This window comes from Bombina bombina, chromosome 6 (genome assembly GCF_027579735.1).
Source record: "Bombina bombina isolate aBomBom1 chromosome 6, aBomBom1.pri, whole genome shotgun sequence".
Lineage (NCBI taxonomy): Eukaryota > Metazoa > Chordata > Amphibia > Anura > Bombinatoridae > Bombina > Bombina bombina.
In genome coordinates this window covers 925,099,360-925,127,344 of record NC_069504.1, presented here as the reverse complement: position 1 = coordinate 925,127,344, position 27,985 = coordinate 925,099,360, and the positions used below count along the sequence as shown (strand labels likewise).

Sequence of the window (27,985 nt, the reverse complement as noted above, 5' to 3'; positions counted from 1 at the left end):
TGCTGCAGCTTCTCTAGGTGCTTGCGGCCGCACACTGTCTAGATTTAAAGGGGCACTATCCAAATTACAGGAACTCTCATCTGGAGGATTCGGGTGTGGGAGTTCCTAAGTGATGCCAATTTCCCTGCTCCTGCTGCAGTTTCTTTAGGCGCTCGCAGCCACACACTGTCTAGATTTAAAGGGGCTATGTCCTAATTACAGGAAATCCCACCTGAGGACTCATATATGGGAGCTCCTATAACTCTGGGCTGAGTTATTGCCTTACCTACCTTGTTCCTGGCTCCAGAAACCAAAGATACTTACTTGATACCTGTGTATGCTCTCCTTGCTCCTGAGACCAAGCATACTTACCTGATACCTGTATATGCTCTCCTTGCTCCCGAGATCAAGCATACTTACCTGATAACTGTGTATGCTCAACTAGTTCCAAAGACCAAGCATACCTTGCACCTTGTTCCTGAAGCTGTACCCATCTGGTATCCTGTGACAGTCACAACAACAGTACCCGCTGGGTATCCTGCGCCACCATGATATTTATTGATGAAACATAACAGTCAATGCAGAGAAAACAACATAATACAGATGTGATGTCACCTCTGCATAACAAACAAACAAAGTTTCACATAACATACTAAAGTCATATGATATAAGAGGGGTTCACTAGAAATATGCATAAGGCAAAAATGTATGGATAGTCTTTCATTACCAAAATAAATTCAAGATCACAAATTACATGGCTAAAACAGGGTGAAAAAACATGTTTGCATTGTTTATACATAGGAAATAAGCAAAAGGGAGACATATACTGAAAAAGGGGTCTTGTTCCTTGTTTTAAAAAAAAAAAAACTCATGAAGAACTTAATAACTGTATGTTCAAACAATGGCATTTATGGCTGATGCGTTAGCTTGGAGGACGTCTGCTTCTTGCACCAGCTATGGGTTGCTGTTTTTTTAATTTAAGTTAATACAAAAATTGAACTTTTTTTTTTCAAAGTTCTACAGAAAGGCTTTACATAAAATTTTAAACTTAGTTTTAATGTTTCATTTCCTTTGGAATAAAAGTTTTATCCTAATTGTTTCTAACTGTTCAAAATTTATGTTTTAATTTCTGTATTATCCTTTTGCCTGTTTAGCAAGGCTTATTAATGAAATCTATTTAGACAAACCCTGAAGCCTTCTAGAAACAAAATCATTACTTTTTTTTCTAATTACTTTTATTGTAAGAGAATTAATGATTTTATGGTAAGCTGCCTTAACTCTTCAGAATTTAAATTAAAATGTTTTACTACTTTATACATATTTTAGAAAAAAAGTTAAGAAGCTTACGGATCTCTGACTTCACTGGCCTTCAAGACATCTCCATTTTAAACAACAAGAGATTTGTAAATCGGAGGAATACTCTCCCATCTTGAGAATGAAGTGTTACACATTTTTATCATAGTTTTGGCAACATTTAAACTTAAAGGGATCTGAAACCCTAAAATTTTCTTTTGATATTTAGATAGAGCATACAATTTTAAAAAAGTATCCAATTGACTTCTATTATCAAATTTGCTTAGTTTTCATTGTATTTTTTGTTGAAGAGATACCTAGGTAGGTCTGGAGCACTACATGCTTTTCTAGGTATCAACTAGATGGATGACTTAGATTTCTTGTAGCTGATTGTCTTTTAATCATAGATTAGTCAGAAGTGTTGATATACATAGTTCAAAAACATCAGGACTACAACTCATCTGCTTAGATGACTTAGGGCATGATGATACACAGAGGCTAAACTTACTGATTGATTAACGAAGCACTGCGAGATCTCTCATTTTTGTATATATAGGAAAAACAAGTCCAGTGCAATTTAGCACAGCATAATATGATAGTTTTGTTACACTTACACTTTGGGCATTGTATTTTATATTACTTTACAATTCATATTAATTCCTTTCAGTATTTCTACATTTAAGCTTTGCATTTTCGGTTTTATATTTTAATACATGTAGATTTAGATCCAGCAGTGATTTACAAATTCTTATTATGTTTTGAAAGTTTTTGTTACTTTAACAATTTAGGATCATACTTTCTCTGTACCTTTTACAAATTACATTGCACTTTGTATTTGCTCCATTGTAAAATGAAAACTGACAGTTTCAGAAAGTGGAAGAGACAGGGCAGTTCCCTAGGCTGAACAGGAGACTTCCTAGGGTATATCTGGAGCTCTCTAACAATTCTTGTGAAAAGACATAAGCATTCTAAACAACCTTGTCTCACTGATTTATCTTGCCAGCTGTATGCAAGTAAAGCTTACTCAAAATTCACAATAAACTTATTTTAACTAACAGAAAAGTAATATATACTAAAATATAGACAAAAGGAAGTTAAATTGTAGTGAAAACATTTCAGTTTAATTTGTAGACAATGCAAATTACGCCTTTATCTCCCACCAAGTGTTCTCCAGTTACCTTTTCTCTCCCACGTGATATTTTGGATCTCAGAAAGCTTCATATCTTTCTATAGAAGGCATTGCTCATATCTCTAGGACTTCCAGGTTCTGCCCTTTTTCTTAGAAAATTAAGCGAGTTTAGCCCCTTCGAAGTCTGTACGATAATTTCTTTACAAACTAGAGAATCTTTGATTACCTGGCCAATATCAAGTAATGAAGCTCTCTGGGAAACTAAATCTGACAGTTTTTAAATTTTAATTAAATAGAAGAAATGCAAAGTGCAATGTCATTTGTAAATGATACACATAAATATACAAAGCATGACCCTAATTTGTTAAAGTTACTTAGAGACTGTGAAAGCATAATCAGAAAGCACAAAGTCTAAATGCAGCAGAACTCTCATGTCATGGAGTACTATTTTGCACTGGACTTTTCTCTCTTTCACATACAGAAATAAAGGGAACACCCCTTGGTGAAGTAAAGCAAAATATGCCTTTTGAAAATTTCACTAGCGATCTTGCAGTGCTGGAGGATCATTTTAGATAATCTCACCTGAACAGAGTTTTCGATCATCAGGCCTTTGTTAATTAGCATGCACAAAACATTACCTACATTATTTTTTATAACATCAGAACATCTGGAGACATCTTAAAGAGAAATAAAAATCAAAATTAAATTTTCATAATTCAGTCAGCATAATTTTAAAATACAATTTAATTCATTAATCAGATTGACATATTTCTCTTGGTCTCCTTTGTTGAAATTTAGCTAATTTCATCAAGAGCTTAGACACATGCACATCTTTAAGGCAATGGGGCAGAATTATCAATGTCTGTCCGACATGATACACTGTAGCGTATCATGTCTGACAGACATCGTTGAATGCCGACCCCTATGTGACTGCAGGGTTTTCTACAGTATTTGTAACAGTGTTATTCATATAGTTCTCAGGACACATGCATACTTCTGAGCAGTGTTCCCTCTAAGGCCAGTTTTGTGTGCGGCCCAGCAGTTAAACAGTTAATTAGGTAACCACGCCCTGCAATTAGCAAACACTGCACAATGCAGATGGCAAAGTATGGTGTCTTTAGAGGGAACATTGCTTCTGAGCCTACTTCAGTATGCTCTCATGGAAAAAAGTTACGTATCAGCAAAGGATATTAAGAGAAATGCTACACTTTTTCTGAATAAGTTAAATTTTGACTTTCATATTGAAGGGGTTGAGGTTCAAGACTAACTTGTGGAAGCACTTCTTCATAGAAAGGTACATTATATGGAATAAACGTCTATTAGAGGTGGTAAAGACAAGTACTGTGCCTTAGATAAGCATGAGGCCGCCCTATGAACTTAATAAGCTTATGCTTTATACAAAATTTGGGCAGACTTTTTGGGCCTGAGATCCTTATCTGCCTTTAAAATCAATTTTCTTGAAATCCGGAAAAGAGGAACCGTTTAACATTTAGATAATTGTTGAATATTGTGTAGCCAATCATTACATGTAAGATTATTAGCCTGCCCTAGATTTATATGTGGCTTTCTAAGCTTTCCCCTCCTTAACATTTTCAAAGTACCACATATTGTTTGAGTGCTTACATGAATACTAAAAAAGGTGTTAACTGTAATCACTGCTTTACACTTTCATTCCCTTGAGTAAACATAATTTATAATAACTATAACTATAACCATAAATAATCAGCATTTATTGCAAGTTACATGAAACTCACTGTAAATTAAAATAGAGCTCAAAGGATAATAGATGCCCTTCTGACTTCAAATAGCAGCAAAAGCCATGATATGTTCATTCTTTATTACAAACACGTATATTGATACTGCGTCTTCAAAAGTTCACAGAGGGATAATTTGCAAAATGGCATATAACAAAAATGTATAATACATACTTTTGAGTATGATGTCCTTGAATACAGTCATTCAACCTGGCTTGTCATCTAATTATTACTGTTTATGGGTTTTTCAACCTCGTGGTAAAGGATTCTTGAAAATAAAATTACTCCCCAAGCTGTCTGTTTCAGAAAACGTTAATAAATTAATAGAATGCAGTTGAAAATAAAGAAGTATTGCTATTTATTTTCTGTTAATGTTATCATTTAGTATGCAAGATAGGTTTTGCTTTTGACAGTGAACTGAACCTGTGTATTATTATTATTTTCTAGACATGTGCATTCGGTAGTTTAGTTTACTGCTAAATACAGAAAAAGGCGGCTGTTTCGTGGCATTCGGCTCTTTTAACCCCTTCCTGCCGTTAGGACGTTCCAGGCCATCCAAACTGCGCTGAGCTTTAGAACTGTTAGGATGGCATGGAACATCTTATACTCAAGCCAAACATGCTTCCTAAATGGGATCACGGCCTGGAGGGCGTGTCTTGCATCATAGGAATTCCCCCCAGCCAGACACAATCCCATCATTGAAATCTTGCAATCGCATGCACGAGCATGTGATTTAAATTTTTTTACATCAGATTTTTGTTCTGATGTAGATAAATTTGGTCTGTCAGGATGCACACATAGAAGTGTATGACTTTATATAGTGTCTAAAAGTTAAAATAAAACATAAACCCATTTGCGCCCCTTCCTGTCCTGCACACATGGACAGTCCAAAGGATATGGCAGCAATAAGTGGTTTCTCAATGGTCTTTATTAAAGCACAACAAACAAAATAGCAGCAACGTTTCGGGAGCTTCTTCCCTTTGTCAAGCACAAAGGGAGGAAGCCTCGCTGCTATTTTGTTTGTTGTGCTTTAATAAAGACCATTGAGAAACCACTTATTGCTGCCATATCCTTTGGACTTTTCATTATATGGTAGGGTCTGGTGGTACCCCTATGTGGCGTGCAAGTAGTGCAGGTGCTGACTGATACTTTTGGAATTTGATCTGCACACATGGACTGCATGCAATAAGAGGAAAAATTTCTATCTTGGGGTGGTGAACCATGGCATACTTCCTTAAGGGGGCACAGGAAAAAGAATGTTTGCATGTGGCACCATATTCCCTACAAGATAATAATTTTTTAGAAGATTATCACTAAATTAGTTGTACAGTCTCAAAAAAGATTTGCCATCCCCGGCCTAAATTCTTTGTTCATCATCATGTGTTCACGAAACAATAATTGTGTATTCTTTGATATACATTGTCACAATCCAACAGTGTCAACCACTTTTAATCTATGTACACTTTGGAGGCCATGTAATATGTTGTACTAGCTCATTTGTGTATATCTCAACTCTACAACCCAAATACCCTTTAACACATACGTTAATTTAATTGTGCATAAATAAGTACTTATGTTGATCTTGACCTGAGATGGCACTCATAAGCCAATATTACCACAAAAGAGGTATGCATTTGCCCAGTAGCTGTATGGTTAATTTATATAAAATTTGGAGGCAGTCACATAACTGTTGGTATCTAAAATGCTGCTCCTAAAAATCTACATTAGTGTCCCAAGATTTCTTTTTGTCAAGTTTTGGGACTTGCAGAACTTCAAGACTAAGAAGCCTTATGTACATAACTTAGATTTTTTTACCCCTGAAGAACTGGCACTTAACGTAAACAGCCTGATTAGACTTAGGCCTCAATGCCAAGTACAAACCTCTAAACAACTTTACATAAGCTGTTTTCTCATTTACTAGCACTTCGGAATCTGTTGGAGCTCTACAAATAACCAATAATAATAATAATAATAACTGAAAATGATTTATTGAAATATGTATTAAAAATATAAACTTTTTTGCACTTACAGAATTGCGGAAAAAGCATGCATGACAGCAGTCATTTGTTGTCCACACTTAAATCTCCAAAATACCCTGGCTCTTGGAGTTCAGTTGCATGGTCTTCTGCTCAAAGTTCCAAAATCGCACAGGTCCCTCATGTGTCTCTCGAGCAAGTTCCTAAGTATGGTGGCCCTTTATTGACTAAAAACCTTAATTTAAAGAAGGTAGAGGAAATGAGTTGAGGTTTTATAGTTACTAAAGGGTCACCATGCTTATGAAGTTGCTGGAGAGACAGATGAAGCACCTGTTGATTCTGGAAATCGAATCTAAGGACCATGCAGCTGAACTTGGCCCCAGTGGCATCAGTCTTCTGTGGGATTAAGTGTGGAGAGCAAGTGACCATTCTAACATGCATGCTTTTTCAGCAATTATGTAAGTACAATGATTTGAGTGTTTTTTTTAACCAGTTATTAAATAATCTTGAATCTGAAGTGCACAGTTTCTTTGTATCTTTACAACTTTGACTGTAACATTTTCGGCAACAGGTCAAAGTAGAATTGCCTGGATAACAGCAGCACTCTGAATTAAGATTGATGGCAAAAGCATTGGAGAAAATGATGACTTATCAGATTTTTTATGCAGGTTTTTTTTCCTTTTAACAACAGATGACAACATGTGATTGTCATTTTTATGATACACTTATGAAGAGTAGTTAATATCTGGAATAGCCACACAGCAGATTTGGTATGGTGTCTCAGCATTGCCATGGTTAATTTGAAATGTTCTTTCTTTTTTTAACATCTGTGCATTGATTTAAAGACCCACCCCTTCCCTCCTCCTGGTGTCTGGCATTTCTTGGTACTATGGGTTAAGGACTTGCAAGTATGGGCAAGGTGGTTGTATTTTACAAGGACGGTGGGATTCTTATATACATATATATTTATGTGTTAATATGTCTATATACACATATAAACACATGCATTTACATATATGTATATTTAAAATCTGCTGCCCATCACTGCGCAACTTACCCCCTTTGCTGCGCTAGGTTCTCATGCCGTGTCTCATGGCATGAGAACGAGGCTCCCATTGGAGCCTATGGAAGCATGCTCTTGTGAGCACAAAGCTTCCGTGCAATCAGGGCCGGACTGGGAAATCAGACCAGCCCTGGAAATTTGTATAGACCGACCCAGCCACGCCCCCTCCAGCACAAACATGCCCACTCCAGCACAGCCACGCCCCCTCCAGCACAGACACGCCCCCTGTTCCGGCCCTGTTCCCATTGTATAAAAAACAGCTAGATTGGCAGATTTGAATGAACAAACAATACAAAATACCCAAGCATAAGCTACAAAACTTAATTGTCCAGTGCTTATGCCTAGCAAAGCAAAGCAGCCTGTAGAACTCAGCCTCTTATTAGGTTTACATCTAATTCTCATCTGATCTGTCTGTATATATAATGCATACAAACACAAACCTCCGTACTTATTCTAAAGGCTGCTGTTGTTGCCCATCCTTGCATTAGATTCATTTACACATATATATATATTGTGACCGTGTTTTTTTTTAATGAAATAATGGCTAGTCATACACAGCATCAATCATGTAGTATCTAACCTAAGACTGCCAAAACTTTACAGTTAATAAACTATTTTAAAACAGCCCTTGAACTGTCTATTTTAAAACAGCCCTTGAACTGTGGTAATTATTTATTACATACGTTATTGGCAATTTGCTTAAGTTATGCACGAGGCGAGTTGGTGGTACTCACATCAACAGACTTCACTTCTCTGAGACTCTGCCTCTGCGTTGCTTGCCGGCCACCCGTGTGTGTCACATGACTGTTGTCTTCGGTCCCTAGTCCCTACCACTAAACTCAGTCTCAGTGTGACGTCACGTAAGCCGGGCCGGCCTGGCCCACCCCCGCATTCCAATTTCCTCCCTGGCCTCATGCAGATTCAGCCACAGACTGAGCTGAGCCTGTGAGTGACAAACAGACACAGACTCAGTCTGATTGGCTTGCGGTAGTAGCACGCTCGGGTAGGTTTACTTGCATTGCGGGCTCGGCCAGAGGGGTTATTAAAATTATTAGACACAGTCACAGTCTACTTTGCTGCTAATTAATTGCTGCTCTCTACTGCAGCAGCTGAGCCAGCCTGAGGCTGAGCCCACTCCAGCTGAGCTTCCAGCTCACCGGGATTTTTCCCGGTTTCCCGGCTGCCCAATCCGGCCCTGCGTGCAATGCGAACGTGAGGTCATCTTCACATTTCACCTTGCTTGTAATTCCAGTGTGTGCTGGATTACTAAGTGGAGCACAAATATCGATATTTTGTTCTCCACTTGTAATCTAGCCCAATTGTTTTGGTTTCTCACTGAAAATTTCCTACAGTAAGGATTTATGGTGTGAAACATCTAGAAACTCCAAAACAGCTCAGCACAGGGATGGAAATGGATCAGCAGTTACATAATTAATTATATATTATTTGATATATATAAGAAAAAAAAAATTGAATATGGTCATTTATTTTAAATGTGTTCAGTTTGGATAGTTCAGAGCGCCTACGAAGATTTTTATTTACACAGTAATATTTTGCACTTTGTCGTTTCTATGCATGCACACATTCCATGGAACTTATAGTACTTCTCGTTTATGTGTGCACATGCATTTCTATTACAAGCATGTGAGCTTTTAAACTTTGTCACACAAGACAGCAGGCAGACTTGCAAACCACTGATATCAAGGGTACAGTAGAGAAAAGTGCACATGCTCATAGAAAGATAAGTATGTGCATGTTGATTTGCCATTGTTCCTTCCATCGTGCACAGATATGCAGGGTTGGAGTGAGCAAGATGCTATCTATTCACTTCCTTAACTTATTATGCAATTCATTGTACTGATCTCAGAAACATATGTGGTCTCTGATTGGTGTTTAATTTAATTTAACATTGTCTAAATATTACACTTTTTTTTTCTTTTTTAACTACAGGATACTTGAACTTGATTTAATTGTAAGGGACGAGGATGGAAATATTTTGGATCCAGACAAAACTAGTGTGATCAGCCTATTTCATGCTCACAAAGAAGCAACAGAAAAAATATCAGAGCGCATTAAAGAAGAAGCGGTAATGCTGGCTTATTTTGATTGAAGCGTTTTTACAGTGTTCATACTAAATGCATTTAGGCACACAAAATATCATTATACAGAGATAATCATTTTCCTTTTTTTCTGTTATAGCTAAGTTGTGGACAAAATATATATTTTAGTTATTTTCATTTTATGTGTTTCCCTCATTTTCTATATATACCACAGAAAAGGTGCAATGCTTCTAAAATACTTAAAGGGACACTGAACCCAAAATTTTTCTTTTGGGATTCAGATAGAGCATGACATTTTAAGCAACTTTCTAATGTACTCCTATTATCAAATTGTCTTAATTCTCTTGGTATCTTTATTTGAAATGCAAGAATGTAAGTTTAGATGCCGACCCATTTTTGGTGAACAACCTGGGTTGTTCTTGCTGATTGGTGGATAAATTCATCCACCAATAAACAAATGCTTTCCATGGTTCTGAACCAAAAAAATAGCTTAGATGCCTTCTTTTTCAAATAGAAAAAGCATGAGAAGGAAGAAAAATTTCTAATTGGAGTAAATTAGAAAGTTGCTTAAAATTGCATACTCTATCTGAATCACGAAAGAAAAAATTTGGCTTCAGTGTCCCTTTAAATTATTTAAATTCAAATAAAAGAATTATATTCAATAGGTATATGAGACATGTTGTGTATTGACAGGATAGTAAGATACTTTAGGGACTATAGTGTACAGTGGAGTCTATCTATGTGGCTGATCTCTGTAGCAACCCAAGGGTTTCAGGTTCGATCCCTGGCAAGGTCCACTCAGCCTTTCATCCTTTCGAGGTCGATAAAATGAGCAGCGCCTTGAGACCCTTACAGGTGATTAGCCGCACTTTACAAGTACCCCACACATACGTACAGTCCCTGTGTGGCAAAAATGTTAATGTTACTTTCCCTATGTAATCATGTTCATTTTAAGTGTCTACAAAACTTTACTTAATCGATTGTAGTAAAGCTTTGGTTCAACATTTTAGCACCATTTTTTCTACCATAAATAAGGTGAATCTCAAATAGTCTGAATATACTTTTCATGATGTTTTAAACTATAGGTGAAGGTGCCTGCCCAAGAATGCAATAATTACACTGATGCAATTAAATCATCACCAATAAATAACCAGCTAGCTAGAAAGCTAAATTTAGATATAAAGAAAGAAAGTAAAAAACGCAAATCATTATTCCACTAATATTGCTATTATCATGAAAAGATTTGTTGAAAAAAAACAAATTTGTGCTGTTTGATGGTGTAGTACGATGAAAATATTACATTTATAACACTGTATATAGAAAGGAATAGAATGGAATAGATGCTTAATCATTGCACTAGACTTTAAAATCTAATAGGAGAGAGGACTGTATTTATTAAAGGGACAGTGTTCTGTAATACTGGATTCCCCTTAATGTGTTTACAATGACCTATTGTATAAGCTGAAGAGCATACAATTTATAGGTAAGTGTTCATTTATGTCTATTTTTGTATAGGAATGAGCTGTTTTTGCTTTTTGAAACCACAACCCATTAATATGAGCTCTGCTCACAAGGATATACATTTTCCTTACCTTAGCACTCTTTATACACACACACACTAAACATTCTTATTGCATGTCTGTTTATATACAAAGAGAGAACAATTAAAAATGAACATTTTAGTACTTATCATCCCCCCCCCCCCCCGGAGTGTAATTTCTTCTTTCGGTTATATTTACATAGCTTTTCCATAGCCAATACATAAGTATGGACATTTTCAGTATAGGTGGGAATTGTTCCCTATGCTACAGAAAAGAAGGGAGAGGGATCGATGTTGCAAAGGTGCTTTTGAGGTGGGAGGGGGCCCTATAAATGATTGCTTCGAGATGGGACGTGGGGAGGTTGAGGGGTGATTGCTACACTTTAGAATATTTTTTTGTTTATTAATAAAATATTAAAATCTATAAACAAACACATGTAAACTGGGTACTGGTAGCTGCTAGTACCTAAAATGGAGGAGACCATTGGTAGGGAGGAGGGTTAGAGAGCTGTTTAGGAGGGATCAGGGAGGTGCTAGGTAAAGGGGGATCCTACACTGCAGAAAATAAATAAATACAATTAATTAATTAAAAAACAACTAAAACTTCATACTGGCAAATTGTCTGCCAGTATCTAGGATGGTGGGAGGGAGTTTGTGTGGGGGAGAGAGCTGTTTGGGAGGGATCAAGTAGGGATCAGGGAGGTGTCCCTTTAAACTTCTCTGATGTATAGTCTGTAAAATAAGCAGTTTAAACTACAATACCACAAGATCAGGATTCTTGAAAAAAAATTATATAGCCCATATAAATATGTACTGTCATATAATACTTGCAAATTTATTGCACCCATTTGCAAAAGTGTTTGCACTTTTAAAAGATTTATGATAGAAATACATAAGCCAAAATCTTAAATTTAATTAAAGGGTTTTATATTGCTATCATATATGTGACAGCAGTGGGATATTCACTATTAGTCTAGTCTCTCCTGTCCTTGAAAAAAAGGTCACACACACTATAACATATTTTCTAATGAAAAATTAAAATGTATATTGAAATAACTCAGGAACATGCAGAGTTTATTAAAGACTGTGGTTATTACCATTATAATTTATTATTTAAAAGGCTTAGGAAATGTTCAGGTTTGCAGTAAAACTTAAAAAAAACACAATAATGTGTTTTTGCAAACACTGATACAACAGAATTTGAGGCATTTGTTCATGAGTTTACAAGCTAGAGGAGATAGCACAGCTTTTTTTGGAAACAAATACAATTGTGTAGAATTAGAAGATTATAGAACTTTTCTTGTTTTGGGGCTTGTATTTTGCAGGAAGACGCTTAACAATGGTGTGGTACATATGGGTTTAAATGCATTAGTGTTTTTTTCCAGTGGGGTTAGGTTGGTTGTTTAGAATTAGTGGGAGTTTGAAATGGGTGGAGGTCACGGTCAGGGTTACCTATAAGGGAGAGTGTTTGGCTAGCCATTGTAGCTAATTGCTCAAAGGGGAGGATGATAATTGATAAGGGGTTGAGATACTACCTTAAAGGGACATGAAACCCCAATTTCTTTCATGTAATTAGCAAGAGTCCATGAGCTAGTGACGTATGGGATATACATTCCTACCAGGAGGGGCAAAGTTTTCCAAACCTTAAAATGCCTATAAATACACCCCTCACCACACCCACAATTCAGTTTTACAAACTTTGCCTCCGATGGAGGTGGTGAAGTAAGTTTGTGCTAGATTCTACGTTGATATGCGCTCCGCAGCAAGTTGGAGCCCGGTTTTCCTCTCAGCGTGCAGTGAATGTCAGAGGGATGTGAGGAGAGCATTGCCTATTTGAATGCAGTGATCTCCTTCTACGGGGTCTATTTCATAGGTTCTCTGTTATCGGTCGTAGAGATTCATCTCTTACCTCCCTTTTCAGATCGACGATATACTCTTATATAAACCATTACCTCTGCTGATTCTCGTTTCAGTACTGGTTTGGCTTTCTACAAACATGTAGATGAGTGTCCTGGGGTAAGTAAATCTTATTTTCTGTGACACTCTAAGCTATGGTTGGGCACTTTGTTTATAAAGTTCTAAATATATGTATTCAAACATTTATTTGCCTTGACTCAGAATGTTCAACATTCCTTATTTTTCAGACAGTCAGTTTCATATTTGGGATAAATGCATTTGTTTCAATCATTTTTTCTTACCTTAAAAAATTTGACTTTTTTCCCTGTGGGCTGTTAGGCTCGCGGGGGCAGAAAATGCTTCATTTTATTGCGTCATTCTTGGCGCGGACTTTTTTGGCGCAAAATTTTTTTTCTGTTTCCGGCGTCATACGTGTCGCCGGAAGTTGCGTCATTTTTTGACGTTTTTTTGCGTCAAAGATGTCGGCGTTCCGGATGTGGCGTCATTTTTGGCGCCATAAGCATTTAGGCGCCAAATAATGTGGGCGTCTTTTTTGGCGCTAAAAAATATGGGCGTCATTTTTGTCTCCACATTATTTAAGTCTCATTATTTTTTGCTTCTGGTTGCTAGAAGCTTGTTCACTGGCATTTTTTTCCCATTCCTGAAACTGTCATTTAAGGAATTTGATCAATTTTGCTTTATATGTTGTTTTTTTCTTTTACATATTGCAAGATGTTCCACGTTGCAACTGAGTCAGAAGATACTTCAGGAAAATCACTGCCCAGTGCTGGAGCTACCAAGCTAAGTGTATCTGCTATAAACTTTTGGTATCTGTTTCTCCAGCTGTTGTTTGTATTGCATGTCATGTCAAACTTATTAATGCAGATAAAATTTCCTTTAGTACTGTTACATTACCTGTTGCTGTTCCGTCAACATCTAATTTTCAGAGTGTTCCTGATAACATAAGAGATTTTATTTTTTTTAAAATCCATTAAGAAGACTATGTCTGTTATTTCTCCTTCTAGTATACATAAAAGTCTTTTAAAACTTCTCTTTTTTCAGATGAATTTTTAAATGAACATCATCATTCTGATACTGATAATGGTTCTTCTGGTTCAGAGGTTTCTGTCTCAGAGGTTGATGCTGATAAATCTTTGTATTTGTTCAAGATGGAATTTATTCGTTCTTTACTTAAAGAAGTATTATTTGCATTAGAAATAGAGGATTCTGGTCCTCTTGATACTAAATGTAAACGTTTAAATAAGGTTTTAAATCTCCTGTAGTTATTCCAGAAGTGTTTAATCTCCCTGATGCTATTTCTGAAGTAATTTCCAGGGAATGGAATAATTTGGGTAATTTATTTACTCCTTCTAGACGTTTAAGCAATTATATCCTGTGCCATCTGACAGATTAGAGTTTTTTGGGACAAAAATCCCTAAGGTATGGGGCTGTCTCTACTCCTGCTAATGTACTACTATTCCTACGGCAGATAGTACTTTATTTAAGGATCCTTTAGATAGGAAAATTGAATCTTTTCTAAGAAAAGCTTACTTATGTTCAGGTAATCTTCTTAGACCTGCTATATTTTTAGCGGATGTTGCTGCAGCTTCAACTTTTTGGTTAGAAGCTTTAGCGCAACAAGTAACAGATCATAATTTTATAGCATTATTATTATTCTATAACATGCTAATAATTTTATTGGTGATACCATCTTTTGATATCATTAGAGTTGATATCAGGTATATGTCTCTAGCTATTTTAGCTAGAAAAGCTTTATGGATTAAAACTTGGAATGCTGATATGTCTTCTAAGTTAACTTTGCTTTCCCTTTCTTTCCAGGGTAAATAATCATTTTCGTTCCTTTCCTCGCAACAAGGAACAAAAGCCTGATCCTTCATCCTCAGGAGCGGTATCAGTTTGGAATCTATTTCCAGTTTGGAATATATCCAAGCCTTATAGAAACCTATAGCCAGCTCCTATGAAGGTGCGGCCTTTATTCCAGCTCAGCTGGTATGGGGCAGATTACGTTTTCTTCAAAGAAATTTGGATCAATTCCGTTCTCAATCTCTGGTTTCAGAACATTGTTTCAGAAAGTTACAGAATTGGCTTCAAGTTAAGGCCTCCTGCTAAGAGATTTTTTTTTTTCTTTCCCGTGTCCCAGGTAACACAGCAAAGGCTCAGCATTTCTGAAATGTGTTTCAGATCTAGAGTTGGCTTGAGTGATTATGCCAGTTCCAGTTCTGGAACAGGGGCTGGGGTTTTATTTTATCTCTTCATTGTACCAAAGAAGGTCTATTCCTTCAGACCAGTTCCGGATCTATCATTATTGAATCGTTATGTTAGGATACCAACATTCAAGATGGTTACTGTAGGACTATCCTGCCTTTTGTTTAGCAAGGGCATTATATGTCTACAATAGATTTACAGGATGTGTATCTGCATATTCCGATTCATCCAGATCACTTTTAGTGTCTGAGATTCTCTTTTTAGACAAGCATTACCAGTTTTGTGGCTCTACCGTTTGGCCTAGCCTCAGTTCCAAGAATTTTTTTCAAAGGTTCTCGGTGCCCTTCTTTCTGTAATCAGAGAACAGGGTTTTGGTATTTCCTTATTTGGACGATATCTTGGTACTTGCTCAGTCTTCTCATTTTCGAAGAATCTCATACGAATCGACTTGTGTTGTTTCTTCAAGTTCATGGTTGGAGGATCAATTTACCATTCAGTTCATTGATTCCTCAGACAAGGGTAACCTTTTTAGGTTTTTAGGTTTCTAGATAGATTCAGTGTTTATGACTCTGTCCTTGTTAGACAAGAGAAGTTTTAACATTGATATCAGCTTGTCAAAACCTTCAGTCACAATCATTCCCTTTGGTAGCCTTATGCATGGAAATGTTAGGTCTTAGGACTGCCGCATCAGATGCGATCTCCTTTGCTCGTTTTCACATGCGACCTCTTCAGCTCTGTATGCTGAACCAATGGTGCTTTTACGACATGGTGGACAGATCACCATCGTTTAGTTCAGGGGGCTTCTTTGTTCTTCCGACCTGGACTATAATCTCAACAGATGCAAGTCTTACAGGTTGGGGAGCTGTGTGGGGGTATCTGACGGCACAAGGGGTTTGGGAATCTCAGGAGGTGAGATTTCCGATCAATATTTTGGAACTCCGTGCAATTTTCAGAGCTCTTCAGTCTTGGCCTCTTCTGAAGAGAGAGTTGTTCATTTGTTTTCAGATAGACAATGTCACAACTGTGGCATACATCAATCATCAAGGAGGGACTCACAGTCCTCTGGCTATGAAAGAAGTATCTCGAATTTTGGTTTGGGCGGAATCCAGCTCCTGTCTAATCTCTGCGGTTCATATCCCAGGTATGGACAATTGGAAAGCGGATTATCTCAGTCGCCAAAACGTTGCACCTGGGCGAATGGTCTCTTCACCCAGAGGTATTTCCTCAGATTGTTCAAATGTGGGAACTCCCAGAAATAGATCTGATGGCTTCTCATCTAAACAAGAAACTTCCCAGGTATCTGTCAGGATCCCGGGATCCTCGGGCGGAGGCAGTGGATGCATTATCACTTCCTTGGAAGTATCATCCTGCCTATATCTTTCCGCCTCTAGTTTTTCTTCCAAGAGTAATCTCCAAGATTCTGAAGGAATGCTCGTTTGTTCTGCTGGTAGCTCCGGCATGGCCTCACAGGTTTTGGTATGCGGATCTGGTGTGGATGGCCTCTTGCCAACCGTGGACTCTTCCGTTAAGACCAGACCTTCTGTCGCAAGGTCCTTTTTTCCATTTGGATCTGAAATCCTTAAATTTAAAGGTATGGAGATTGAACGCTTGATTCTTGGTCAAAGAGGTTTCTCTGACTCTGTGATTAATACTATGTTACAGGCGCGTAAATCTGTATCTAGAGAGATATATTATAGAGTCTGGAAGACTTATATTTCTTGGTGTCTTTCTCATCATTTTTTGGCATTCTTTTAGAATACCGAGAATTTTACAGTTTCTTCAGGATGGTTTAGATAAGGGTTTGTCCGCAAGTTCCTTGAAAGGTCAAATCTCTGCTCTTTCTGTTCTTTTTCATAGAAAGATTGCTATTCTTCCTGATATTCATTGTTTTGTACAAGCTTTGGTTCGTTTAAAACCTGTCATTAAGTCAATTTCTCCTCTTTGGAGTTTGAATTTGGTTCTGGGGGCTCTTCAAGCTCCTCCGTTTGAACCTATGCATTCATTGGACATTAGATTACTTTCTTGGAAAGTTTTGTTCCTTTTGGCAATCTCTTCTACCAGAAGAGTTTCTGAATTATCTGCTCTTTCTTGTGAGTCTCCTTTTCTGATTTTTCATCAGGATAGGGCGGTGTTGCGAACTTCTTTTGATTTTTTACCTAAAGTTGTGAATTCCAACAACATTAGTAGAGAAATTGTGGTTCCTTCATTATGTCCTAACCCTAAGAATTCTAAGGAGAAATCGTTGCATTCTTTGGATGTTGTTAGAGCTTTGAAATATTATGTTGAAGCTACTAAGTCTTTCCGTAAGACTTCTAGTTTATTTGTTATCTTTTCCGGTTCTAGAAAAGGCCAGAAAGCTTCTGCCATTTCTTTGGCATCTTGGTTGAAATCTTTATTTCATCATGCTTATGTCGAGTCGGGTAAAACTCCGCCTCTAAGGATTACAGTTCATTCTACTAGTTCAGTTTCTACTTCCTGGGTGTTTAGGAATGAAGCTTCGATTGATCAGATTTGCAAAGCAGCAACTTGGTCCTCTTTGCATACTTTTACTAAATTCTACCATTTTTATGTATTTTCTTCTTCTGAAGCAGTTTTTGGTAGAAAAGTACTTCTGGCAGTGGTTTCAGTTTGAATCTTCTGCTTATGTTTTTCATTAAACTTTATTTTTGGGTGTGGATTATTTTCAGCAGGAATTGGCTGTCTTTATTTTATCCCTCCCTCTCTAGTGACTCTTGTGTGGAAAGATCCACATCTTGGGTAGTCATTATCCCATACGTCACTAGCTCATGGACTCTTGCTAATTACATGAAAGAAAACATAATTTATGTAAGAACTTACCTGATAAATTCATTTCTTTCATATTAGCAAGAGTCCATGAGGCCCGCCCTTTTTTGTGGTGGTTAGGATTTTTTTGTATAAAGCACAATTATTCCAATTCCTTATTTTATATGCTTTCGCACTTTTTTCTTATCACCCCACTTCTTGGCTATTCGTTAAACTGAATTGTGGGTGTGGTGAGGGGTGTATTTATAGGCATTTTAAGGTTTGGGAAACTTTGCCCCTCCTGGTAGGAATGTATATCCCATACGTCACTAGCTCATGGACTCTTGCTAATATGAAAGAAATTAATTTATCAGGTAAGTTCTTACATAAATTATGTTATTTTCTTTCATGATTTAGAAAGAGTGTGCAATTTTAAACAACTTTCTAATTTACTTCTATTATCTAATTTGTTTCATTATCTTGATATTCTTTGCAGAAAAGCATATCTAGATTCTCAGTAGCTGCTGATTGGTGGGTGCACATAGATGCCTCTTGTGATTGGCTCACCCATATGCATTGCTATTTCTTCAACAAAGGATATCTAAAAAATAAAACAAATTAGATAATAGAAGTAAATTTGAATGTTGTTTAAAATTGTATTCTCTAACTGAATCATGAAAGAAAAATGTTGGGTTTAGTGTCCCTTTATTTAAGCTGGGATAGCAATGTTAGCAAATATTAATTGTACATGGATGTAAGGCAGAATTGCCACAGAGGGTTTTTGAAAAACACAGTTAATATTAATTGCAATGGGGTGATTGAAACAAGACTTATGGTTAATTGATATTGGAATTAGTTTCCCTTCTGTTCACAAAAACACCCTTCCTAAATTTTCCATTTTCAATTTTTAATTTTTCTCCATTAATTTTTACAATTACAAACTCAGAACTGACTCTTCCTGCAGAATGTTTTTATTTTCCAAAAATGCTAATTTTGGACACAGTCTCGATTCTCCTCTCTGTGTAAGAATAGCCACCTCTTTTATGCATAATGGATTCTTTCTTCTATAGCTTCATTCTTTTTATTCCTCAAAAGTCTTATTTTTTGTGGAAGAGATAATGTTTTATGAGACTTAACTATTTAATAGCTATATTATAAGTACTAAAAATGACCTGTTTGATTCCAGACACACTGTTCTCATGTGTACAAAGACTAAGATTAAATAAAATGATGGGTGGGAGCAGGAGGAGGAAAACGTTTGAACTGGGTGGAAGTAATATTGATGAAAAACGTAGTTTTAGAAGGAAGGAGATCTTAAAAGGGACAGTTAAGTCAAAATTACATTTTCAAGATTCATATAGGTCATTCAATTTTAAACAACTTTCCAATTTACTTTTATCATCAAATTAGCTTTTTTTTCTCTTGGTATTCATTGTTCAAAGCTAAACCTAGGTAGGCACAAACTGATTTCTAAGCAGTTGTAGGTCACCTCTTATCTCTGTGTATTTTGACAGTTTTTCACAGTTAGACAGTGCTAGTTCATGTGTATCATATAGATAACATTTTGCTCACTTCTGTGGAGTTATTTATTAGTCAACACTTAATGGCTAAAATTCAAGTCGATCAAAAGAAGTGAGATAATGGGGCAGTCTTCAGAGGCTTAGATACAAGTTAATCACAGAGGTAAAAAGTGTACTAATATAACTGTGTTGATTATGCAAAACTGGGGAATGGGGAATCCTTTCAAATAATAACATATTTCAAGTAGTCTTTCCCTTTTAAGGAACATGGAAGTTACAATTATAATTTTATTAAGATAAAGCCTACAATTAAAAAAAATCAAATTATTGCATTTTTTCTCCTTCTCTCTGTATCCTTTCCATGAGAGCAGAGGTATGCTCAAGAGTGAGCACGTATTGAGCATTATTTATTTAACACTGTTACAAACATCAGTGTTAATCACAATCCTTTAGAAATGCTTTTCAAACAATTTACCTTCAAAAATCCCCATAAACTTTAATGGTGTTTCTTTGTAACCCTGTCTGGTTTAATGGAAAGGAGCTAATTTAACAAAATGTACCAATAAATAAAGGTACATTTGATAATAGAAGAACATTGGAAAGTTTTTATAAAATTGTACACTCATTCTGAATCTTGAAGTTTAATTTTGACTTTCTTGTGCCTTTGAAATGTGATAAAATTGACTGAAATTATGGATTTGGCAGCTTTAAAAGGAGAGAGTTTTGCAGGAAGCTTTTAGTGTAGATAAAGGAAGGGAGTTGGGAGATTCAGATGAGGCAAGAGGACATTTTATAAAGGTAAAAAAGTATGTATTAATGACTGAGACAGAATAATATCTTAAAAAGACATTTGAGTGACAATGTTTAGAACAAAATCTACATAATTGCTCACTACCCATGCTATCCTAGTTTTGAAACTTTAAAACTTTATTTAAATTAACAGAACAGAAGTTAGCTGTAAAAAATACAGAAGTATATCTGCAAGGTGATTTGGAATCAGATGCCATGTTTTTGAATTGTAACTTAGTGAATTATTTATAAGATTAATAAATTAGTAATATACTCAGAAATTGCTTTGAAACACTTATTATTAACTGACAGATATAAAGTTGCTCATTGTAATATGTTATTCTAGCTATTTCTATGATTCATTGTTTGTTAATTTATATTGAGGTAAAATATGTTTTTTTTCTCATTACAGTCAAAAGCTCAAAATGAATTTGCCATGCATGGGCGCATTGCCTCTTCGCCTACTTATGGCCTCTATGTCTTTGTGAGAAACTTTGTCTGCAGGATAGGGGAAGATGCTGAACTTTTTATGTCATTATATGATCCTCAGAAGCAATCCATAATAAGGTAGGAAATAGACTTTTGAATAATGTAAATCAATATTGATTTGTTTGAGCCTGGTCTCTATTTGTATCAAATCCACAAATGTTCAAGTTTACGTTTTAGTAGTATTTAGCACGTATCAGATGTTACAAGGTTACGTTTTAGTAGTATTTAGCACGTATCAGATGTTACAAGTTTACGTTTTAGTAGTATTTAGCATGTATCAGATGTTACAAGGTTACGTTTTAGTAGTATTTAGCACGTATCAGATGTTACAAGGTTACGTTTTAGTAGTATTTAGCACGTATCAGATGTTACAAGGTTACGTTTTAGTAGTATTTAGCACGTATCAGATGTTACAAGGTTACCTTTTAGCAGCATACGCACTTTTTACTTTCAATTTATAATATGGTATTAGTACTCAAGTGTAAAGGCTAAAAAACGCTCCACTTGTAAACTAACCCTATGTGTGCAAAAACAAGAAGGGGGTTGGGGGATTTTCAATACCTTTCATTTATATTAGCATTAATTATGTTCAAATAGTATTTTTTCTGCAGATAGAATATAGGAGACAGAGATGTCTTTCTAAATCCATGCTGATAAAACGAGGTTATCATTGCACCATGGCAGATAATCATGGTCATTGCCCCATGACAGATATCATTGGCTTACAAGATAAGGTGTTCAGATAAGGATAAGGTGTTCAGATAAGCCCATGCAGTGCTGATGTAATTAAAACTTTTGCAGGGGATAAACAGTTATATGCAAGAAATAATCAAATAATCAAATTCTCTAACTTATAAGACAACATTTCTGTCCCTTTTAAGGAGTTGAGCGTGACTTTCTGCTTGGTTTTCAAAAACAAGGCCATTCAAAATCATTAGAAAACATTGTTACCAGGTAGTTTAACAGTGACATTACAGAATATTAAAGATATAGAAAGGTCAAAATTGAAATGTGCTTGGGTGCATTTCAGTTTTAAATACAAACATTCTGGCATTATACTTCCATTAGCAAAAATGCTTCTAGTCAAAGTTATTACTTTCTCCAACATTGGTGTGTCCGGTCCACGGCATCATCCTTACTTGTGGGATATCTCTTCCCCAACAGGAAATGGCAACGAGTCCCAGCAAAGCTGGCCATATAGTCCCTCCTAGGCTCTGCCCACCCCAGTCATTCTCTTTGCCGTTGCACAGGCAACATCTCCACGGAGATGGTTAAGAGTTTTTTGGTGTTTAAATGTAGTTTTTTTATTCTTCTATCAAGTGTTTGTTATTTTAAAATAGTGCTGGTATGTACTATTTACTCTGAAACAGAAAAGGATGAAGATTTCTGTTTGTGAGAGGAAGATGATTTTAGCAGACAGTAACTAAAATCGATTGCTGTTTCCACATAGGACTGTTGAGATGAAGTAACTTCAGTTGGGGGAAACAGTTAGCAGACTTTTCTGCTTAAGGTATGACTAGACATATTTCTAACAAGACCATGTAATGCTGGAAGGCTGTCATTTCCCCTCATGGGGACCGGTAAGCCATTTTCTTAGTCAAACAAACAGAATAAAGGGCTTAATATGGGCTATAAAACTGGTAGACACTTTTATGAGCTAAATCGATTGCTTTATTTGGGCATTTTATTCATGTTTAGGCTGATATTTCACATTTATAAACTTGGGGAACGTTTATTAAACGGCAGGCACTATGTTAGACACCTTTTCCAGTCAGGGGGCCTTCCTAGTTGTAGGCAGAGCCTCATTTTCGCGCCATTACTGCACAGTTGTTTTTTGAGAGCAGGACATGCAGATGCATGTGTGAGGATCTGAAAGTTGCTGGAAAAGTTTCTAGAAGGCGTCACTTGGTATCGTATTCACCTCTGGGCTTGGTTGGGTCTCAGCAAAGGCTATAGCTGGGACTGTATAGGGGTTAAATTTGAAAACGGCTCCGGTTCCGTTATTTTAAGGGTTAAAGCTCTGAAATTTGGTGTGCAATACTCTTAATGCTTTAAGACACTGTGGTAATTTTTGAACAATTCCTTCATACTTTTTCACATATTCAGTAATAAAGTGTTTTCTGTTTAAATTTTAAAGAGACAGTAACGGTTTTGTTTTAAAACGTTTTTTGTGCTTTATTGACAAGTTTAAGCCTTTTTAACATGTCTGTGCCTTCGGATAAGCTATGTTCTATATGTATGAAAGCCAATGTGTCTCCCCATTTAAATTTGTGTGATAATTGTGCCATAGCGTCCAAACAAAGTAAGGACAGTACTGCCACAGATAATGAAATTGCCCAAGATGATTCCTCAGATGAGGGGAGTAAACATGATACTACATCATCCCCTACTGTGTCTACACCAGTTTTGCCCACGCAGGAGGCCCCTAGTACATCTAGCGCGCCAATGCTTATTACCATGCAACAATTAACGGCTGTAATGGATAACTCCATAGCAAATATTTTATCCAAAATGCCTACATATCAAAGAAAGCGCGATTGCTCTGTTTTAAACACTGAAGAGCAGGGCGCTGATGATAATTGTTCTGTCATACCCTCACACCAATCTGAAGTGGCCATGAGGGAGGTTTTGTCAGATGGGGAAATTTCAGATTCAGGAAAAATTTCTCAACAAGCTGAACCTGATGTTGTGACATTTAAATTTAAATTAGAACATCTCCGCGCACTGCTTAAGGAGGTGTTATCTACTCTGGATGATTGTGACAACTTGGTCATTCCAGAGAAATTATGCAAGATGGACAAGTTCCTAGATGTTCCGGTGCACCCCGACGCTTTTCCTATACCCAAGCGGGTGGCGGACATAGTGAATAAGGAGTGGGATAAGCCCGGCATACCTTTTGTCCCCCCCCCCTATATTTAAGAAATTATTTCCTATGGTCGACCCCAGAAAGGACTTATGGCAGACAGTCCCTAAGGTCGAGGGGGCAGTTTCTACTCTAAACAAACGGACTACTATTCCTATCGAGGATAGTTGTTCTTTCAAAGATCCTATGGATAAAAAATTGGAGGGTTTGCTTAAAAAGATTTTTGTACAGCAAGGTTACCTTCTACAACCCATTTCGTGCATTGTTCCTGTCACTACAGCAGCGTGGTTCTGGTTCGAGGAACTAGAAAACTCGCTTAGTAGAGAGACTCCATATGAGGAGGTTATGGACACGCACTTAAGTTGGCTAACTCTTTTATTTTAGATGCCGCTTTGCAATTAGCTAGATTAGCGGCGAAAAATTCAGGGTTTGCAATCGTGGCGCTCAGAGCGCTTTGGCTAAAGTCTTGGTCAGCGGATGTGTCATCCAAGACAAAATTGCTTAACATCCCTTTCAAAGGTAAAACTCAATTTGGACCAGAATTGAAAGAGATTATTTCAGACATCACTGGGGGAAAGGGCCACGCCCTTCCACAAGATAGGCCTTTCAAGGCCAAGAATAAGTCTAATTTTCGTTCCTTTCGCAATTTCAGGAACGGACCGGCCTCCAATTCTGCATCCTCTAAGCAAGAGGGTAATGCCTCACAACCCAAACCAGCCTGGAAACCGATGCAAGGCTGGAACAAAGGTAAGCAGGCCAAGAAGCCTGCTGCTGCTAACAAAACAGCATGAAGGAGTAGCCCCCGATCCGGGACCGGATCTAGTAGGGGGCAGACTCTCTCTCTTTGCTCAGGCTTGGGCAAGAGATGTTCAGGATCCCTGGGTGCTAGAAATAGTTTCTAAGGGTTATCTCCTGGAATTCAGGGAACTACCCCCAAGGGGAAGGTTCCACATATCTCACTTATCCTCAAACCAAATAAAGAGACAGGCATTCTTACATTGTGTAGAAGACCTGTTAAAGATGGGAGTGATACACCCAGTTCCAATAAAGGAACAGGGAATGGGATTTTATTCAAATCTGTTCGTAGTTCCCAAAAAAGAGGGAACTTTCAGACCAATTTTGGATTTGAAGATCCTAAACAAATTTCTCAGGGTACCATCGTTCAAGATGGAAGCCATTCGAACGATTCTACCCACTATCCAGGAAGGTCAATTTATGACTACCGTGGATCTAAGGGATGCGTACCTACATATTCCTATCCACAAAGAACATCATCAGTTCCTAAGGTTCGCCTTTCTGGACAAACATTACCAGTTTGTGGCCCTCCCATTCGGGTTAGCCACTGCTCCAAGGATTTTCACAAAGGTACTAGGTTCCCTTCTAGCGGTTCTAAGACCGAGGGGAATTGCAGTAGTACCTTACTTGGACGACATTCTAATACAAGCGTCGTCCCTATCAAAGGCAAAGGCTCATACAGACATCGTTCTGGCCTTTCTCAGATCGCACGGATGGAAGGTGAACATAGAAAAGAGTTCTCTGTCTCCGTCAACAAGAGTTCCCTTCTTGGGAACAATAATAGATTCCTTAGAAATGAGGATTTTTCTGACAGAGGTCAGAAAGTCAAAACTTCTAAGCACTTGTCAAGTTCTTCATTCTGTTCCACTTCCTTCCATAGCGCAGTGCATGGAAGTAGTAGGGTTGATGGTTGCAGCAATGGACATAGTTCCTTTTGCACGAATTCATCTAAGACCATTACAACTGTGCATGCTCAAACAGTGGAATGGGGACTATACAGACTTGTCTCCAATGATTCAAGTAGATCAGAAGACCAGAGATGCACTCCGTTGGTGGCTGACCCTGGACCATCTGTCCCAGGGAATGAGCTTCCGCAGACCAGAGTGGGTCATTGTCACGACCGACGCCAGTCTAGTGGGCTGGGGCGCGGTCTGGGAATCCCTGAAAGCTCAGGGTCTATGGTCTCGGGAAGAGTCTCTTCTCCCGTTAAACATTCTGGAACTGAGAGCGATATTCAATGCTCTCAGGGCTTGGCCTCAACTAGCAAAGGCCAGATTCATAAGGTTCCAATCAGACAACATGATGACCGTTGCGTATATCAATCATCAGGGGGGAACAAGGAGTTCCCTGGCGATGAAAGAAGTGACCAAAATAATTCAATGGGCGGAGGATCACTCCTGCCACCTGTCTGCGATCCACATCCCAGGTGTGGAAAACTGGGAGGCGGATTTTCTGAGTCGTCAGACATTCCATCCGGGGGAGTGGGAACTCCATCCGGAGATCTTTGCCCAAATAACTCAATTATGGGGCATTCCAGACATGGATCTGATGGCGTCTCGTCAGAACTTCAAGGTTCCTTGCTACGGGTCCAGATCCAGGGATCCCAAGGCGACTCTAGTAGATGCACTAGTAGCACCTTGGACCTTCAACCTAGCTTATGTATTTCCACCGTTTCCTCTCATTCCCAGGCTGGTAGCCAGGATCAATCAGGAGAGGGCCTCGGTGATCTTGATAGCTCCTGCGTGGCCACGCAGGACTTGGTATGCAGACCTGGTGAATATGTCATCGGTTCCACCATGGAAGCTACCTTTGAGACAGGACTTTCTTGTTCAGGGTCCATTCGAACATCCAAATCTGGTCTCCCTCCAGCTGACGGCTTGGAGATTGAACGCTTGATTCTATCGAAGCGTGGGTTTTCAGATTCTGTGATAGATACTCTGGTTCAGGCCAGAAAACCGGTAACTAGAAAGATTTACCATAAAATATGGAAAAGATATATCTGTTGGTGTGAATCCAAAGGATTCCCATGGAATAAGATAAAAATTCCTAAGATTCTCTCCTTTCTACAAGAAGGTTTGGAGAAAGGATTATCTGCAAGTTCTCTAAAGGGACAGATCTCTGCTTTATCTGTCTTACTACACAAAAGACTGGCAGCTGTGCCAGATGTTCAAGCATTTGTTCAGGCTCTGGTTAGGATCAAGCCTGTTTACAGACCTTTGACTCCTCCCTGGAGTCTAAATCTAGTTCTTTCAGTTCTTCAAGGGGTTCCGTTTGAACCTTTACATTCCATAGATATTAAGTTACTATCTTGGAAAGTTTTGTTTTTGGTTGCAATTTCTTCTGCTAGAAGAGTTTCAGAGTTATCTGCTCTGCAGTGTTCTCCGCCCTATCTGGTGTTCCATGCAGATAAGGTGGTTTTGCGTACTAAGCCTGGTTTTCTTCCTAAGGTTGTTTCTAACAAAAATATTAACCAGGAGATAGTTGTACCTTCTTTATGTCCGAATCCAGTTTCAAAGAAGGAACGTTTGTTACACAATTTGGACGTAGTCCGTGCTCTAAAATTCTATTTAGAGGCTACAAAAGATTTCAGACAAACATCTTCTTTGTTTGTTGTTTATTCTGGTAAAAGGAGAGGTCAAAAAGCGACTTCTACCTCTCTTTCCTTTTGGCTTAAAAGCATCATCCGATTGGCTTATGAGACTGCCGGACGGCAGCCTCCTGAAAGAATCACAGCTCACTCCACTAGGGCTGTGGCTTCCACATGGGCCTTCAAGAACGAGGCTTCTGTTGACCAGATATGTAAGGCAGCGACTTGGTCTTCACTGCACACTTTTGCCAAATTTTACAAATTTGATACTTTTGCTTCTTTGGAGGCTATTTTTGGGAGAAAGGTTTTGCAAGCCGTGGTGCCTTCCGTTTAGGTAACCTGATTTGCTCCCTCCCTTCATCCGTGTCCTAAAGCTTTGGTATTGGTTCCCACAAGTAAGGATGACGCCGTGGACCGGACACCCCAATGTTGGAGAAAACAGAACTTATGCTTACCTGATAAATTACTTTCTCCAACGGTGTGTCCGGTCCACGGCCCGCCCTGGTTTTTTAATCAGGTCTGATGAATTATTTTCTCTAACTACAGTCACCACGGTACCATATGGTTTCTCCTATATATTTCCTCCTGTCCGTCGGTCGAATGACTGGGGTGGGCGGAGCCTAGGAGGGACTATATGGCCAGCTTTGCTGGGACTCTTTGCCATTTCCTGTTGGGGAAGAGATATCCCACAAGTAAGGATGACGCCGTGGACCGGACACACCGTTGGAGAAAGTAATTTATCAGGTAAGCATAAATTCTGTTTTTTTTTCAGCAGCATATGCACATACGACCCATCACTGTCTCTGAGAAGGTGTAGTGTTTGAATAATGGTGCACAGGCCCACCCAGCATATGTGCATATGATGCTGAAACACAGTTACACCCAGCATATGTGCATATGACACTGAAACACAGTTACACCCAGCATATGTGCATATGACACTGAAACACAGTTACACCCAGCATATGTGGATATGACACTGAAACACAGTTATACCCAGCATATGTGCATATGACACTGAAACACAGTTACACCCATCATATGTGCATATGACACTGAAACACAGTTACACCCAGCATATGTGCACATGACACTGAAAAACAGTTTACACCCAGCATATGTGCATATGACACTTACACACAGTTACACCCATCATATGTGCACATGACACTGAAAAACAGTTACATCCAGCATATGTGCATATGACAATGAAAAACAGTTACACCCAGCATATGTGCACATGACACTGAAAAACAGTTACAC

The 27,985-nt window shown here is 38.0% G+C and overlaps 1 protein-coding gene across 1 annotated transcript in view; it reads left to right on the top strand.

Moving 5' to 3' along the window:
• The window catches only part of DOCK2 (dedicator of cytokinesis 2), a 1,640,323-nt gene that overhangs the window by 159,398 nt on the left and 1,452,940 nt on the right, over window positions 1-27,985 (top strand). The window contains 2 exon segments of the mRNA XM_053718563.1: window positions 9,145-9,280; window positions 20,401-20,555. Coding sequence (XP_053574538.1) covers window positions 9,145-9,280; window positions 20,401-20,555 — 291 coding nt within the window.